An 18,205-nucleotide genomic window follows, 5' to 3' on the forward strand; every position below is an offset into this window, starting at 1 on the left:
CTGTGAGTCTGACAATCTGACAATGAAGAATTCTAAAAATAAGAGTGACAGAGGTATACAGTTTCCCCCCAAAATCTGTCGAAAGCTTTCTCATCCTTGTCAGACGGAATGGATTAGCATTTACTAAATGTTTAGCTGCTGCAGGATTTTCCAAGGAAATCACTTCAGGGTTATATCTGGGATAAGAAGATTAAAATTTGTAGGATTGAGGAACTTTATAAAATGGATTTGCCTTCTTGGGGGCTGCAAGTTGACTGTCAGACAACTTACAGGCTATAATGAAAACATTCTCCAAAGCTGGAAGAACAGTAGTGGGTTGAGGAAATACTAGCTCTAATAAATCATAATATTTTTTGAAAGTCACTGGAATGTCATTTTCCCACTGAAACAATGGGTTCATCCTATATGTAGCTTCAGAAAAAGAAAACTCTTCCAAGGGACATCAGAAGAGACACTCGCCTCAGAATAAAACTCAGCCACCTGATGAGAAAAAACAGTTGTTCCCTGAAAATATTTCCCAATTCATTCTACTGGGAATGTTTAGAACATGAAGAATTGTCTTTTTTACTAGTAAAACCAGAATGACAGTGGTCAAGAGCTTGAACTAAGTCCGATAAGTCATTCTTGTCTAAAGTAACCGAGACAATGAATGATAAATGTTTAACTTTCTGCTTCTTTTTAACAGGAGTTTCCACAGAAGCAGACTGACTCCTTTCAGGAATTTCAACCCAGAGAAGACGCATCCCAATACAGCTAGGCAGAGAAGCATTCCCCGTTCTTTCCTCTGATACTGGCAAGAGTCATTCTCCAGTACCTGCTATGGACACTGCAGATCATGGTGGCTGATGGGGTTACACCAGAAAAGATGAGGGATGTGAGGAACCAGAAATGACCACAGCACAGTCACCCATCTGTGGCTTAGGTAAGTTTGAAGCCTGTTGAAAAGGCAAAGGCTGTCTGGAAATTTTTCTTTTTTTGCGGCCAGAAGAAGGAAGAACCAAGGAAATGGTAAGTTGTTCCACGGTAATGCCAAGAATGAAGCATGAAATCTGGATATCACTGACAACAGCAGATGGCAAAAGAGGTAAGTATCAATCAGTAGTGTTTTCAACATAAAACACTATAACAAGCACAGCATACACTTATTCCATCCCTTAAATACAATTTAATAAAAGTTTTCACCACAAAAAAAAAATTAAATTACATTTTGACAACCATTATACTAAAATAAAAAAGTAGAGCTACACACTTTGACTAAAAGTTGAGTGATAGTCTAATAAGCATACAGTTCCTAGCATAAATAGCATTTTGCTCATTAAAATGTTTGTGTCATAAAATAAAATGTGGAAGTTTATTTCCTGAATGGAACTAATCTGCCTAGGAATGGAGAAATGTTAGCTGGCCATCTATCCTCAAAAGCCCACATGAGGAGTATTCTTTGGCAGCAGGAAAGCTTTGATAGGCTTGGTAAATTAACAGCTGATTTTCTACAGCTATGCCTGTGCTGTCAATGGTTTGGGCAAATGGGAGCTACCCTTAAACTTTGGAAGTTGTCGGGCTGTTATATTTTATGCAGGATATACCTAAGGCTACTGCAGTAGTGATCAAATGATGAATATAATTATTGAAGAACTGTGTAAGGGAGGTTGGAGGTGCTGGTAATCTATGCTGGGAAGGGGAACACAGATGACATCTGTAGGTGGCTTTCTTAAACAGGAATTGTTTTGTTTTGAGATGGCTCAAATTTTCTTGAAGGAGGAAATTTATTGTAGGATTGACGAGGCATCACGAATAAGATGTTGTCTAAACAGTGAAATCTGGTTCTTAGAGTGTGCAGAGTAGGTACAGAGGTTGTAGCCTGGCATGCAACAATTTGCAAACAATGGGAAGGATTATTGATTAAGCCATTCATAAATCACGGGCACAATTTGACCTTAATGGAATAGGGAGTCAATTGTTTTTTGTAAGAACTATGCAGTGGTCCTCCGTTGAGCTATGATACATAAGTGTTATTAGTCTGTAGGCTTGGACACTGAGAAACAGCAAATTTATGTATATGTGATGCAGACCATTTACCCATGCCTGCTCTGGACACTGCAGCAGCAAAAGGTCATAGAGATCTGTATAAAGCAAATTAGGTCATACTGTAGTGTAATAACCCCCCCCCCAAAAGAAAGTGTGTGCAGGTTTGGGCGTTCAGTGGTTGGTTGACAGCCGATGTATACAAACACGTAGCATCCATAATATGCAACCATAACATATTATGTATGCTATATGTTTGTATACATAATATGTTATGGTTACATAAAAATATGCAATAAGTAAAAAAGTATCTTTTATAGATAAAAACATTAATAAACAATAGTTATTATACAACATAACATTTGATTATAACAATGGAAGTTTTTTTTAACCAAGGAAGAGTGGAAAGGGTTATTATGGCTTAATGAGAGTCTGCACAATTCAGAAGCATGCTGGTGACATCATACTGTACTTTTCTTTCAGCTTAACTGGTGTGTAAAGCAGGACAGCTGCAGGACGTTCCCTGCCGTGGCATCGTACAGTAGTAGTATTGCACGTGACTGCTTTATAAAGCGACTAGACAGCTGCACAAACTTCAAAATTCTATTTGCATTTTAGTACTGAATAACTGTCATTACATTTACAGACATTTACAGCATGTTTCGTAACATTATTTAAGCTAGTTATATCTAGTATTTTCTATTGCTGAGCGTGTGTTGTCGACGGTGACTACTTATTTTCTATTTTTTATGTTGGTACTCTGAAACTGTCATTACATTGACAAGCACGGACAGTACACGTGAGCGAGTTTCACTGACATTGCTGTCGCCCATTTAGCTGCGATAAAGAGGGCTGTGGGCGGGATTTCTTACTGCCCGGCCGGACTGCCTTTAAGAGCATTATGCTACAACCGCACTAAATTCTATGACATCGAGCTGTAGTCTTAAAAAGAAGCGGAACGCAAAATATGTAATATGCATAGTTTTATATTTCATAACTAAAATATACTGCTGTCACGTCTTGGACAACTATAATAATAACAATAATAATATTTAAAAATGTAACACTGAAACAGTACTTCCAGTCCACTTTCAGTATTTCCTACTCAAAACCATTTGGGGGAAAAGGCGAGGATAAAAGACGTCAGAACCTAGTGACGTGACACGAGAAGTTTAGTACTTTTTTGTTTGTTTGTTTAGCGAAGGCGGAGGTGTGTTTTGGTACAGCTGATGGACATTTGGGTTTGGAAAAACTGAAAGTCACCATGCCCACTGTAATTTTGATGGATGTTTCGCTGTCAATGGCAAGGCCTGTTGCTGTAGATGGGACAGAAGAATACCAGCGCAAACATCTAGCTATACATGGGTTGACCATGCTTTTGGAACATATGGCTACCAACTATAAACTGGAATTCACTGCTCTAGTGGCATTTTCATCTCTGTGGGAGTTAATGGTGCCTTTTACACGAGATTACAATACACTTCAGGTAATGAATAAACTAATTTATGAAAATGCATATCAACGTTGTGTTACTGGAAAGTAAACTAGCCTGTGTAGTTTGGCAAGGATCTCGTTCACGAATTGCAGATTGTGCTTTAATAAAATGTGTGCATAGTATATGCTATTAAATTTGAGAAAAGCTGTGTAATTAGGATCAGATACACTGTACTGACAGATGCATCCAGGTTGCTCCGATTACCACACCACAACGATGTTCGTCGTCTCCCATTGCTGCAGTCCTGACAAATGGGTACTCCGCTGCCCACCATCGGCCCGAATACCAAAGGGCTAGAACTGGCGTCGGTCACGGGCGCCTGAGACTGACGTAAGTACTTGTCAGTACAAATGCGCATGACCGACGCCATAACCTTAGTCTTTCTTGCCGCATGGTCCTCAGCAGAAGCAGTTTTTGCAAGTGCCGTTCGGCGTTCTGGAACTGTCGGTTTTCGAGTTTCAGAGCGGATACCAAGTTGGCTAAGTACCCTGTTGGGGACATTTTTTGTCTTTTTCTTGCCTCAGTTTTGCCAGATGTCAGAAAAAGTTAATAACTGTATTTCTTGTGGGAAACAGATTCCTCATAGGGATTACCATTCACTCTGCATTCCTTGTTTAGGGCCTGAGCACGACGTTGTTGGGTGTCGCTTTTGTGCTACTTTTAACAAGCGTACTATTAAACGTCGGTTGGACTGTGCTAGGCTGGTGTTTGGTAAACGTTGTAATTATACCATGCCGTCGGATTCTCCGACTGGTTCTTTTAAGAAGCGCAAAGATAAGTCTTTGCGGTCCAAACAGGATGAGGCGTCCACTCCGGACGTCGGTTCTGTGGAACCACTGACTGCTTCAGTGGCTCCTTCTGACAGTTTACCAGTGTGTCTAGGGGAGCCTTTGTTACTACAGGAAGTGGCTTCTCCTGTGTTAGGCCAGGCTGAGGGTGCTTCTTTGTTGTCGGTGGCTTCCTCCCCTCATAGGGTAGTTAGACCTCCTCCTTCTCAGGGCAAGGGCCATTCTAAATCTAAGTCTATCCCTGCTGGTGCTAATCCCCAGGGTCCAGCTCCTAGGAAGCACATGTTAAAGATGGCTGAAGATTTGATTACTTTAATTAGGGGTTCCATGCCCCCCCCTGTGAAGCGGCCCAGGATAGACACAGAGTTGGAGGGTCTGGTTCAGTCTTCCAATGAGTCAGATTTCTCTGTGGAAGAGCTTCAGGATTTCCGTCCCTATTCTGATTCGGAGGCTGAGGACGCTACTCCCTCTGCGTCCCCTCCAGAAGATTTTTCTTTCTGTGAAACTTTGCATTCCATGAGGGAACATTTCCAGTGGGATGGCCAGGATTATTCTGATTCTCGTAAAAGGCTGAGAGAATTCTTGTTTTTACCTCAGCACAGGCCTTTGGCTATTCCCCCTGTACTGGATGTTGTTCAGGATGTTTTTTCTGAGGCTGCCCTTAACCCAGATTCTCTGCCCCCTGCCCAAGTTAAACCAGATAGATACTACAGGGTTCCGGAAGCTCACAAGTACTTGTATAAGAGTCCTAGGGCTGATCCAGAAACTATTTCTCAAGGCCCCAAAAGTGTTAAGGCTTCTGTGGTTAAGAATCCGGTTCCTCTGGACAAGGATGCTAGGGCCCTGGATAGGTGGGGTAAAAAACTGTATACCTCTTCTACTTTGGCTATGAGAGCTTTGAATTGTCAATTTCATATGCTCAGGTATCAGAATTATTTGCTAAGTCAATTGAAATGTAAAGTGGATGCTTTGTCTGAAGGTGTTGACTGTAAGGAGCTTCAGGATTTAGTGCATGCTTCAGACCAGGTTGGTAAGCATTCTCTGCAGTGTGGTTTTGATGCTTTACAAGCTTCTTCCAGGGTGGCTGCTACTAGTTCTGTTGTTCGCAGACATGCCTGGCTTAGAGATCAGTCCTTGTCAGAGCATGTTAAGGCTCGCATTATGGATGCTCCTTTGCAATCTGATGTTCTTTTGGCCCTCCAGTGGAATCAGTTTTGAAAAAATGGAGGAAAAAGCTAAGTCTATGCAGGCGGTAAAGGACTTCTTACAGGTTCAGCCCCTAAGTTCAGTAGGAATTGGCCTGCTAGGGTTGGTCTTTTCCCTCTTGGATTTTCATTCTAGGGGCAGGTCGAGTGGTAGAGGTAGGGCTTCTTCTCAGGGCCCTGTTACTTCTAGGCCTTTGAATTCTTTTACCCCTTCTGCTGGGGTGGGCAGGGGTCAGTCCTTTCGGAAGCAGTCCCAATGACCTGTGTCTTCAGCTGCCGGACTCTGCTTTGCTGGCAGCTCCTCTAGGGGGAAAACTGGGACTTTTCAAAGGGAATTGGCATTTGGTTACCCAAGACAAATGGGTATTGGACATTATAACTCAAGGCTACAAGTTTTATTTTCACACATTCACTCCTTTCAAAGGTATGCCGGATGTGCCTCGTCAGCAAAGACTGGAAGCGCAGGCACAGATTTTTTTCTTTGCTCTGGTTGGGAGCAATACAGGCAGTTCCTTCTGTGGACAGAGGCACGGGGTTTTATTCCCGTCTTTTCTTAGTGCCAAAGAAGGGAAATACTTGGAGGCCCATTCTGGATTTATCCATTCTAAACACCTTTCTGGAAATTCCGAAATTCAAGATGTTGACACTGCAGCAGCTGTTGCCTATGCTAGGCAGAGATCACTGGATGGTGACTTTGGATCTCAAGGAGGCCTATCTTCACATTCCTATCAGGCCCAGTTGCAGGAAATTCCTGAGGTTTCGGACTGGGGATTTGCATTTTCAGTTCTCTGCATTGCCCTTTGGCTTATCTACTGCCCAGGGTATTCACAAAAGTCCTGGCTCCAGTAATAGCTTTTCTCGGCTAAGGAATTCAAATTTATCCTTATCTGGACGATTGTTTGATACTGGCTCAGGGCAAGCACGAACTTCTTCGACATCTGCAGTTTGTGATGACAGTTTTCAGATGCCTAGGGTATTCTGTGAACGAAATAAAGTCCAGTCTAGTACCCTCACAGGAGATGTGTTTTCTGGGTGTGAGACTGAATACAGCTACTCAGATGGCATCTCTTACCCGGACAAACAAAGAAATCTTCACCTATACTTCCAACAGCTATCCGTAATGTCCAGGCTGACTGCAAGGACAGTCCTTCAAGCCTTGGGGTTCATGGCATCTTGCATTCTAGTACTTCCCAATGCCAAACTGCATATGAGGAAGCTACAGTGGTATCTCAAAAGCGTTTGGACTCAACACAGCCACGATTTGGATACTGTCATTCGGTTTCTCCCTTGCATTCAGAAAGAATTTGTGTGGTGGGCTCAGGAATGTCACCTAAACAAGGGACTCTCTGTGACCCAACCGGAGGCAAGTCAGATACTAACAACAGACGCCTCGGAGTCAGCCTGGGGAGCTCATTTCAAAGGAAAATGGATTCAAGACCTTTGGCCCCCGGAGTTGCTTCACTTGCATATCAACATGAAGGAGATGCTGGCGGTTCAATTTGCCTTAAAAGCATTCAAGCATCTACTTCGACCGGGACTGGTGTTGATTCGAACAGACAACACAACTGTCATGTGGTACATCAACAAGCAGGGGGGTACTCATTCTTACCCTCTTTGCAGACAAGCAATGCTGTTATGGGAAACTGCTTTGGATCTGCACATCACTCTTCGAGCACAGTTTCTGCCAGGAGCACAAAATTCGTTAGCAGATGTTCTGAGCAGACAGATGGTGGATCCTCACGAATGGAAGTTGGATCCTCAGGTGTTTCGTCAGTTGACCATGGCTTGGGGAACTCCAGACATAGATCTGTTCGCTTCTCCTCTGAATTCCCAACTGCCTCTGTTTTGCACAAGGCTGTTTCATCCGAAAGCCTGGAAAATAGATGCACTATCCTTCAGTTGGAGCAACCTTCACGTGTATGCCTTTCCTCCTCTGCCTCTTCTTCCACAGGTCCTGTTGAAAGTCGGGACAAACCTTGCATGATCCTTATAGCGCCGGATTGGCCTCGTCAACATTAGTACCCTCTGCTGAGGAGCCTAATTCACGGGACGCCTTGGCCATTACCGCGGATTCCTCACTTATTGTCTCAAGAAAAAGTACAGTTTTGTACCTACCATAAATGTAGATGTTCGAGGATCTCCATTGCTGCAGTCCTTACATATGGGTATTCCGCTGTCCACCATCGGCCCGAATACCAAAGGGCTAGAACCGGCGTCGGTCATCGGCGCCCGAGACTGACGTTAGTACGTGCCAGTACAAATGCGCATGACCGACGCCATAACCTCAGTCTTTCTTGCCTCAGACGTCAGAATGCAAAAAACACCACCCAAACCCCAACCTAAAAAGGGGGAAGGAGGGAGGGAAAATTGGACTGCAGCAATGGAGATCCTCGAACATCTACATTTATGGTAGGTACAAAACTGTACTATGTTCTTCGTCTCCCATTGCTGCAGTCCTTACATATGGGTAGAATCCCAGAGCAACGGAAAAAAGGGAGGCTGGCCAACTAAATAGCATCAGGGGCTGCTAACGTGCCCTGTAAGATTGCAGTGGCAAACCCAGCCCTAGACCTAGAATAAAGAGGTAAATGATAATGCTTTGTAAAGGTATGTACAGAACTCCCAAGTAGCTGCCTCTAGAATGTCTTTAGTAGCTACTCCTCTCAAAAAAGCAGTAGAGGTGGCCGTAGCCCTAGTAGAATGAGGCCTGATCCCAACTGGAACATCCTTGCCATGATGAGAGTAACAAAAAGCAATACAATGGCCAATCCACTTGGAAATAGTCTGTTTCGAGACCGCCTTCCCTCGTGAAGTCAAAGCAAACGAAACAAATAATTGTTGAGATCTTCTGAACTCTTTGGTTCTGCTCAAATAATACCTTAACTGCCTATGTACATCCAAAGAATGCAAAACATTTTCCCCTTCATTTTGGGGGTTAGCATAAAAAGTAGGCAAATGTATAGATTGGCTCAATGCCACATTAGAAATCACTTTAGGCAGAAAAGTAGGATTAGTACGTAAGGAAACTCTGTCATTGTGAAAAATCAGAAAAGGTTCCACTGCCATGAGGGCCTGTAATTCAGATACCCTTCTAGCAGAAGTAACAGCCAATAAAAAAGCAGTCTTCCAAGACAACAACTGCAATTCAGCTGTAGCTGCAGGTTCAAAAGGAGGCAGAGTCAGCTTTTCCAAAACAAAATTAAGATCCCAGGTAGGAGTAGGAGCCCTCCGTGGGGTCTTATATTCTTTGCCCCTCTAAGAAACTGTTTAACCAATGGATGTGAAAATAAAGGAGGGTCACAATCATAGTGAGCAGAAATAGCTGCAGCATGCACTTTTACAAAGAGAAGGACAAACCCTTGTCCAATAAAATAGTCAAATATTGCAATGTACAACTCAAATTAGGCAATTTGACATCAAAGCCTTTAGCTGAACTCCAAAGAAAAATCTCTTCCATTTACCAGCATAAACTTTTGAGTACTAGGATGCCTGGCTTCCAAAATAACATCAAAACTTGTTGAGGGAGCTGAAGGTCCTCCTTCTCTAAAACAGAATGCCAGGCTGTCAGGTGTAGGGATTGCACCTGACATTGAGAAAATGATTGTTTTCCTGAGACAATAAGTGAGGAATCTGTGGTAATGGCCAAGGTGTTCCATGAATTAAGCTCCTCAACAGAGGGTACCAATGCTGACGAGGCCAATCCGGTGCTATAAGGATCATGCGAAGTTTGTCCCTCCTGACTTTCAACAGCACCTTTGGAAGAAGAGGCAAAGGAGGAAAAGCATACGTGAAGGTTGCTCCAACTGAAGGATAGTGCATCTATTTTCCAGGTTTTTGGATGAAATAGCCTTGTGCAAAACAGTGGCAGTTGGAAATTCAGAGGAGAAGCGAACAGATCTATGTCTGGAGTTCCCCAAGCCATGGTCAACTGAAGAAATACCTGAGGGTCCAATTTCCATTCGTGAGGATCCACAATCTGTCTGCTCAGAACATCTGCTAAAGAATTTTGTGCTCCTGGCAGAAACTGTGCTCGAAGAGTGATGTGCAGATTCAAAGCAGTTTCCCATAACAGCATTGCTTGTCTGCAAAGAGGGTAAGAATGAGTTCCCCCTTGCTTGTTGATGTACCACATGACAGTTGTGTTGTCTGTTTGAATCAACACCAGTCCTGGTTGAAGTAGGCTCTTGAATCCTTCCAAAGCAAATTGAACTGCCAGCATCTCTTTCATGTTGATATGCAAGTGAAGTAGCTCTGGGGCCAAAGGTCTTGAATCCATTTTCCTCTGAAATGAGCTCCCCAGGCCGACTCCGAGGCGTCTGTCGTCAATATCTGACTTGCCTCTGGTTGGGTCACAGAGAGCCCCTTGTTTAGGTGACATTCCTGAGCCCACCACAGAAATTCTTTCTGAATGCAAGGTAGAATCCGAATGACAGTGTCCAAATCATGGCTGTGTTGAGTCCAAACGCTTTTGAGATACCATTGTAGCTTCCTCATATGCAGTTTGGCATTGGGAAGTACTAGTATGCAAGATGCCATGAACCCCAAGGCTTGAAGGACTGTCCTTGCAGTCAGCCTGGACAGTACTGATAGCTGTTGGAAGTATAGGTGAAGATTTCTTTGCTTGTCCGGGGTAAGAAATGCCATCTGAGCAGCTGTATTCAGTCTCACACCCAGAAAACACATCTCTTGTGAGGGTACTAGACTGGACTTTATTTCGTTCACAGAATACCCTAGGCATCTTAGAACTGTCATTACATACTGCAGATGTTGAAGAGGTTTGTGCTTGCCTTGAGCCAGAATCAAACAGTCGTCCAGATAAGGATAAATTTGAATTCCTGTTAGTCTGAGAAAAGCTATTACTGGAGCCAGGACTTTTGTGAATACCCTGGGCGCAGTAGACAAGCCAAAGGGCAATGCAGAGAACTGATAATGCAAATTCCCATTCCGAAATCTCAGGAATTTCCTGCAACTGGGCCTGATAGGAATGTGAAGATAGGCCTATTTGAGATCCAGAGTCACCATCCAGTGATCTTTGCCCAGCATAGGTAACAGCTGTTGCAGTGTTAACATCTTGAATTTTGGAATTTCCAGAAGGTGTCTAGAATGGACAAATCCAGAATTGGTCTCCAAGTATTTCCTTTCTTTGGCACTAAGAAAAGGCGGAATAAATCCCTGTGCCTCTTTCTGCAGAAGGTACTTCCTGTATTGCTCCCAACTGAAGCAGAGAAGAAATTTGTGTCTGTGCTTCCAGTCTTTGCTGATGAGGCACATCCGGCATACCTTTGAAAGGAGGGAATGTGTGAAAATAAAATTTGTAGCCTCGCTTTATTATGTCCAATACCCATTTGTCTTGGGTAACCAAATGCCAATTCCTTTTGAAAAGTCCCAGTTTTCCTCCTAGAGGAGCTGCCAGCAAGGCAGAGTCCGGCAGCTGAAGACACGGGTCATTGGGTCTGTTTCCGAAAGGACTGACCCCTGCCCTCCCCAGCAGACGGGGTAGCAGAACTCAAAGACATAGAAGTAACAGGGCCCTGAGAGGAAGCCCTACCTCTACCCCTCGACCTGCCCCTAGATTGATAATCCGAGAGGGAAAGACCATCCCTTAGCAGGCCAATTCCTACTGAACTTAGGGGCTGAACCTGTAAAAGTCCTTAACTGTCTGCATAGACTTAGCTTTTCCTCCATGTTTTTCAAAACTGATTCTACTGGAGGACCAAAAAGAACATCAGATTGTAGAGGAGCATCCATAATTCGAGCCTTAACATGCTCTGACAAGGTCTGATCTTTAAGCCAGGCATGCCTGCGAACAACTGAACTAGTAGCAGCCACCCTGGAAGAAGCCTGTAAAGCATCAAAACCACACTGCAAAGAATGCTTACCAACTTGGTCTGAAGCATGCACTAAATCCTGAAGCTCCTTACATTCAATACCTTCAGCTAAAGCATCTACTTTACATTTCAATTGGCCCAGCAAATAATTTTGATACCTGAGCATATGAAACTGACAATTTAAAGCTCTCATAGCCAAAGTAGAAGAGGTATACAGTTTCTTACCCCACCTATCCAGGGCCCTAGCATCCTTGTCCAGAGGAACTGGATTCCTAACCACAGAAGCTCTAACACCTTTGGGGCCATGAGTAATAGTTTCTGGATCAGCCCTAGGACTCTTATATAAGTACTTGTGAGCTTCCGGAACCCTGTAGTGTCTATCTGGTTTAACCGGGGCAGGAGGCAGAGAATCTGGGTTAAGGGCAGCCTCAGAAAATACATCCTGAACAACATCTAGTACAGGGGGAATAGCCAAGGGCCTATGCTGAGGCAAAAACAAGAATTCTCTTAGCCTTTTACGAGAATCAGAATAATCCTGGCCCTCCCATTTGAAATGTTCCCTCATGGAATGCAAAGTCTCAGAGAAAGAAAAATCTTCTGGAGGGGCCTTAGAGGAGTAGTGTCCTCAGCCTCCGAATCAGAATAGGGAGGAAATCCTGAAGTTCTTCTACAGAGGAATCTGACTCATTGGAAGACTGAACCAAACCCTCCAACTCTGTCTCTACCCTGGGCCTCTTCGCAGGGGGGGGGGCATAGAACCCCTAATTAAAGTAATCAAATCTTCAGCCATCTTTAACATGTGCTTCCTAGGAGCTGGACCCTGGGGACTAGCACCAGCAGGGGCAGACTTAGACTTAGAATGGGCTTTGCTTTGAGAAGGAGGAGGCCTAACTACCCTATGAGGGAGGGAACCACTGACATCAGAGAAGCACCCTCAGCCTGGCCTAACACAGGAGAAGCCACTTCCTGTAGTAACAAAGGCTCCCCTTGAGACTCAGGTAAACTTTCCGAAGGAGCCGCTGAAGTAGCCAGCGGTTCTACAGAACCGGTGTCCGGAGTGGACGACTCATCCTGTTTGGACCGCAAAGACTTTTCCTTGCGTTTCTTAGAAGAACCAGTCGTCGGAGAATCCGCGGCATGTTGTAATTACGTTTACCAAACACCAGCCTAGCACAGTCTAACCGACGTTTAATAGTGCGCTTGTTAAAAGTAGCACAAAAGCGACACCCAACAACGTCGTGCTCAGGCCCCAAACAAGGAATGCAGAGTGAATGGTAATCCCTATGAGGAATCTGTTTCCCCACAAGAAATACAGTTATTAACTTTTTCTGACATCCGGCAATACTGAGGCAAGAAAAGACAAAAGTGTCCCACGGGTATTTAGCCAACTTGGTCTCGGTCTGAAACTCGAAAACCGACAATTCCAGAACGCAGCGGCACTTGCAAATGCTGCTTCTGCTTAGGACCACGGCAGAAAGACTGAGGTTATGGCGTCGGTCATGCGCATTTGTACTGGCACGTACTGACGTCAGTCTCGGGCGCCGATGACCGACGCCGGTTCTAGCCCTTTGGTGTTCGGGCCGATGGTGGACAGCGGAATACCCATATGTAAGGACTGCAGCAATGGGAGACGAAGAACATCAATCATTTTCTCAATGTCAGGGTGCAATCCCTACATCTGACAGCCTGGCGCATTCAGTTGGGATGAGGGCCTTCAGCTCCCTCAACACGTTTTGGATGTCCTTTTGGAAGCCAGGCGTCCTAGTACTCGGAAAGTTTATGCTGATAAATGGAAGAGATTTTTTCTTTGGAGTTCAGCTAAAGGCCTTGATGTCACGTTGCCTAATTTGAGTTGTACTTTGCAATATTTGACTATGTTACTGGACAAGGGTTTGTCCTTCTCTTCTATAAAAGTGCATGCTGCAGCTATTTCTGCTCACTATGATGGTGATCCTCCTTTATTTTCACAACCTTTGCTTAAACAGTTTCTTAGAGGGGCACAGAATATAAGACCCCCACGACGGGCTCCTACTCCTGCCTGGGATCTTAATTTTGTTTTGGAAAAGCTGACTCTGCCTCCTTTTGAACCTGCAGCTACGGCTGAATTGAAGTTGTTGTCCTGGAAGACTGCTTTTTTATTGGCTGTTACTTCTGCTAGAAGGGTGTCTGAATTACAGGCTCTCATGGCAGTGGAACCTTTCCTTGCGTACTAATCCTACTTTTCTGCCTAAGGTAGTTTCTAATGTGGCATTGAACCAATCTATACATTTGCCTACTTTTTATGCTAACCCCAAAATGAAGGGAAAGAGTTTTGCATTCTTTGGATGTGCATAGGCAGTTCGGTATTATTTGTTCAGAACCAATGAGTTCGGAGATCTCAACAGTTATTTGTTTAGTTTGCTGTGGCTTCAAGTGGGAAAGCTGTCTCAAACAAACTATTTCCAAGTGGATCGGCCATTGTATTGCTTTTTGTTACTCTCATCATGGTAAGGAGGTTCCAGTTGGGATCAGGCCTCATTCTACTAGGGCTACGGCCACCTCTACTGCTTTTTTGAGAGGGGTAGCTACGAAAGACATTCTAGAGGCAGCTACTTGGAGTTCTGTACATACCTTTACAAAGCATTATCATTTGCCTCTTTATTCTAGGTCTAGGGCTGGGTTTGCCACTGCAGTCTTACAGGGCATGTCTGCAGCTCCTCCTGCTATTTAGTTGGCCAGCCTCCCTTTTTCCGTTGCTCCCTCCTTCCCCCTTTTTCTTTTTACATTGGGGTTTTTTGGGTGGTGTTTTCTTTTTTTTTTTTTTTTTTTTGCATTCTGCCGTCTGAGGCAAGAAAGACTGAGGTTATGGCGTTGGTCATGCGCATTTGTACTGACAAGTACTTACGTCAGTCTCAGGCGCCCGTGACCGACGCCAGTTCTAGCCCTTTGGTATTCGGGCCGATGGTGGGCAGCGGAGTACCCATTTGTCAGGACTGCAGCAATGGAGATCCTCGAACATCTACATTTATGGTAGGTACAAAACTGTACTTTTTGGGTGACACACCAGTGTTCACCAACACCCAAGTTACCAAAGAAACTGAATGAGCAAAAATGCAAGAAATGTGCAACCCTGCACTTATTTATTAAAACTCAGCCACAAAAAAGTTATTAATTGATGTTAATCAGATCAAATGCAATGTGTTCCATATTTTGTTCAGTTCAATTGAAAATTACTGTTAAAAGTAGGGTAATTTTTGGTGCACTATTTTAAGCCCAGTTATCAGTGTGCGTATCGTTTTCTCTATTGTAAGTCACTGATTTTTCTTTTACTTTTATAATATACAGCAGCAGGCATAATTGGATTGTATTTATTTAAATAAATGAATATGTAAGAATTGTTCTCTTTTTGGGGGGGGGGTAACACACCAGCAGAGTCAAAATGGGCATTTTCCGAATTTTTGACACGCTGAGCCTAAAAGGTTCTCCATCACATAAAGTAATAGAAATGCAGCATGTAACGGACAGCCTGTACCACATCTAAAAGTAAACCGTAGTCCCATATCTCTCAACTGTTTAGATTTTTGCCTCATGTTTTTGGTCTGCTCTTCATAAAATTTTGTTTTTTTTTCTGACAAATCATTGAAGATGAAGTCACTAAGTAATGACAGACATTTGAGTTCATATTTCATATCTTTCAGAAAATGCTTGCTAACACAACACCTTTTATCCTAGCAATTTTCTAAGTTTATAAGAGCAATTTTTAAAATGTCTCTTTATTTTTTGGCCTTTATTCCACCTCCACCCTTTATTTTTGGCTTTGTCCAGATTGTTTGTGCGTGCTACAAAGATGTTAAGTATGTTTAGTAATTCAAGTAGGAGGTGCAATTTAATTTTAAGCACTCAGGGGTGCCATCCATGTCATGGTAATGTATTATTTTGAGACGTTCTCTGCAGTAAGAAAGCTAGCTGTTCATAATTGTATATGCAAGCATGTTATGACTTCAGATACATTTACATTATGACGTGTGTTTTAGCATAAGGTTACTGAAAGGGATAGCTAGCAGCAGTCAGTTGGTGCTGCTGCCAACTGTCTATTCAACCCAATTCATCGGTAGGGTTAAAGTAATTTTGTGCTAGTCCAGACCATTACCAGGAGTGGAGCACCAAAAGGAGTGCTGGATGGAATACTCTTCCAGTGTGTTAGTCAGCATTCCATCTAGCACTCCACCTGCCATGGCACTTGTTCTGTGGTGTGCCAGCCAACATTCAGCCTGGTACATAGTCTGTGCCAATACTGCCAGCATTCCACAAAACATTTTACTGGTTCACCTTGCTCTCCACCCAGCATTTTACCAATCTGATTAGCACTCTACCTACCTGTCCACACCTTTGATAGCTGTGCCTTGTCAAGCCACTTTGCTGGTTCAGGAGGCTGTTCACTTGGGACTTTACCTGTACCAGTTGGTACTCCAGCTAGGACAAGATTGCTTGCTCTTGTACACAGATGGCTTTGTCTTGTCCAGGCAGTCTGCAGACCCAACTGTCACACTTCCCTGCATTTCATTGTTCCACCAAGCAGTCCACTTGGAATAGATTTTGTACTGGGTACCAAGCTGACATATCACCCAACAAAGCAATGCTGAGCCTGAGAGACAGGTGGCTGTGTTTGATTAAAGCACTCTACTGGTCCAGATGGCAATCCATCAGGGACTCCGTCTGACCCAGGAAAGTACTGTTGTATCTCTGAGACAAGTAGCTGTGTTTAGTCAAGGAACTTTCCTGGTCTACCAAGAGTGGGGTCTGGATGGCAAGTATGTAAAATGGAGACTATGAGGATGTGGTCTGCAATGACATTATACTAAACATGTCATGATATTCTTACTTTAAATATAATATGTATGCATCCAGAGTGCATTAATATGTACAACTTTTCAGTTGTTGCAATACATTTTAACTCTGCAACAGTCCTCTCTGGTTTCTCTATAGTTCTGTTAGACCTCTGAACTTTCTTTTGACATTTCTTGTAACGCTACAGTTTTACTTCCAGACACTACTTGAGGACTCTGTCTAAGCAATCGGTGATTTTGTTACTTTACTCGATAATTTTAGTTACTGTCCATTATGGAAATTTGACTGTTGTAGAGATGTGATTCCTCCTATACAGCTTTCCACCTTCTGTATAATTGTGGTTTGACTTTATTATGAGCAACTATAGCTTCAGGCTGTGGCCTTTTTCATGGCTTTATGTTCTTGCACTAAGTTGTAAATTTGGTAGTCCTCTACAGTTTCTGTTGTATAGTATTTCTGTCTCTCGATTTCTTTACAAACATTTCTTTATTCTGCATTTATTTTCAGGTACGGGCAGTGAAGTAGGTAGTTTTCTTTTCAGCTTTCTGCCTATTAATAATTGAGATGGTGATAAATTGAATCCCTACAATGAATTATTCCAGTGTTCCATAATTGCAAATGGCAACCTTTGTAACTTTTGCCATTACTACTTTTCGTTGGATTATTCATTATTTGGCTAGTTCTGTCCACTAGCACATTGGATTGCTGACAGCTGAGAATGGATATTGTATATTTGAATTCTGAATTTCTGACTTGTGTATTGCAGACCATTGTCAGATATGAAGGCAGAAGATATCTCCTGTCTTGAGAAAATAAACTTTAATGCACTAATCACACTTACACTTGTGTCTGTCAGTCTGATTATTTCATGGCACTTGGAGTACTGGGCAACATTTGAAGAGATGCACAGTTTCTTTGGATTGGAGTGGATTAGTACACTTTCAGTTCAGTTGAAGATGCTGTGACTGTGGAGCTTATCATTTAACATGTGTTCTCCTGCACTGTTGTAATGGTGCAAACTGCAAATGGCAGAGCTCTGTACCAGTTCTTTTTTAGTCAACATTTTCAAAAGTTTATGGGCAGGATTCACGAAGGCTTGCACAGAGTCCGAGTAGTGTAAGACTCCATGCAGCCCTCGCGATCCAGGAACAGCCCGAAATTCCATGTAAGAGACCAGCTAAAACATCTCTTACATGGAGTGGGCGTGGATATGCTAATCACCTCACTTGCAGCCGAAAGGCATGCAAATGAGGTAGATTAGCGATCCGCAGCAAACCAGCCGATGTAAGAGCGTTTTAGCTGCGAAATGTACTCAGTTGACAACTGAGTGCGTTTCTAAATAACACAATGGAGCCATGTCAGCTCCAAATAAAGGGTGCATATGTGTCAGGCAGCATGTCAATGGCCAAATATGTGGCCACTGGCAAGGTACCCCGATGCAAATTTGAGAAATAAATGTTTTTTTTTCGGCGATCGCCGATGTTTAAACGCAGTGCAGCCCCGCGCAAACGGGCTGCGCTATATAAAACATAAAAATGAAGGTTATAAACCTGCAAATGTGGATTTTATGCAATACATGGATTTACAATGCAGGGACCAGCAGACCAAAAACAACATGGCCACTGTTTAGTGGTGGCTAAGGGGGGAAGCTGAGTCTAAGACATGTAACTAAGCATTAGTAGGCAATCTGATGTAAATGAGTGTTAGGATACTGAATCCCACTGTCACATAGCAAATGAGCACATTCTGAGTAGTGTAAGACTTACATAAGGGGGAGGAACAGAGTAGTAGCCCAGCCCAGCACTTAAATCTCTGCAAACAGCAGTGCAGGATCTTTCTCTCAAGAGACACTGCAAGACAGGAGAAAGCTATTAGAAGTGAAAACTGAAAAAGCTGAACTCGGAGCAGAAATGCAATGGGCTGCCATAACTGTCATAAGGAGACATAGGCGACTTGCTGAGGGTGGTGACAATGCAAATGGTGCCAGACAACCCACAGTGAGGAGACGGAGAAGAGGTGGGGACAATGCAAATGGTGCCC

General features: G+C 43.4%; 1 protein-coding gene across 2 annotated transcripts in view; it reads left to right on the forward strand.

Moving 5' to 3' along the window:
* The first annotated feature begins 2,797 nt into the window (after positions 1-2,797).
* INTS14 (integrator complex subunit 14) overlaps positions 2,798-18,205 on the forward strand; it is a 359,639-nt gene continuing 344,231 nt past the window's right edge. The window contains exon 1 of one of the 2 annotated variants that reach the window (XM_044077983.1): positions 2,798-3,508. In XM_044077983.1, coding sequence (XP_043933918.1) covers positions 3,287-3,508 — 222 coding nt within the window. In that variant the 5' untranslated portion in view covers positions 2,798-3,286. The remainder of the gene's footprint in view (positions 3,509-18,205) is intronic. The other variant, XM_044077984.1, reaches the window with a different exon arrangement.

The sequence above is a fragment of the Protopterus annectens genome, chromosome 7.part0, assembly GCF_019279795.1.
Source record: "Protopterus annectens isolate FY-2018-M chromosome 7.part0, PAN1.0, whole genome shotgun sequence".
NCBI classification, from domain to species: Eukaryota; Metazoa; Chordata; order Ceratodontiformes; family Protopteridae; genus Protopterus; species Protopterus annectens.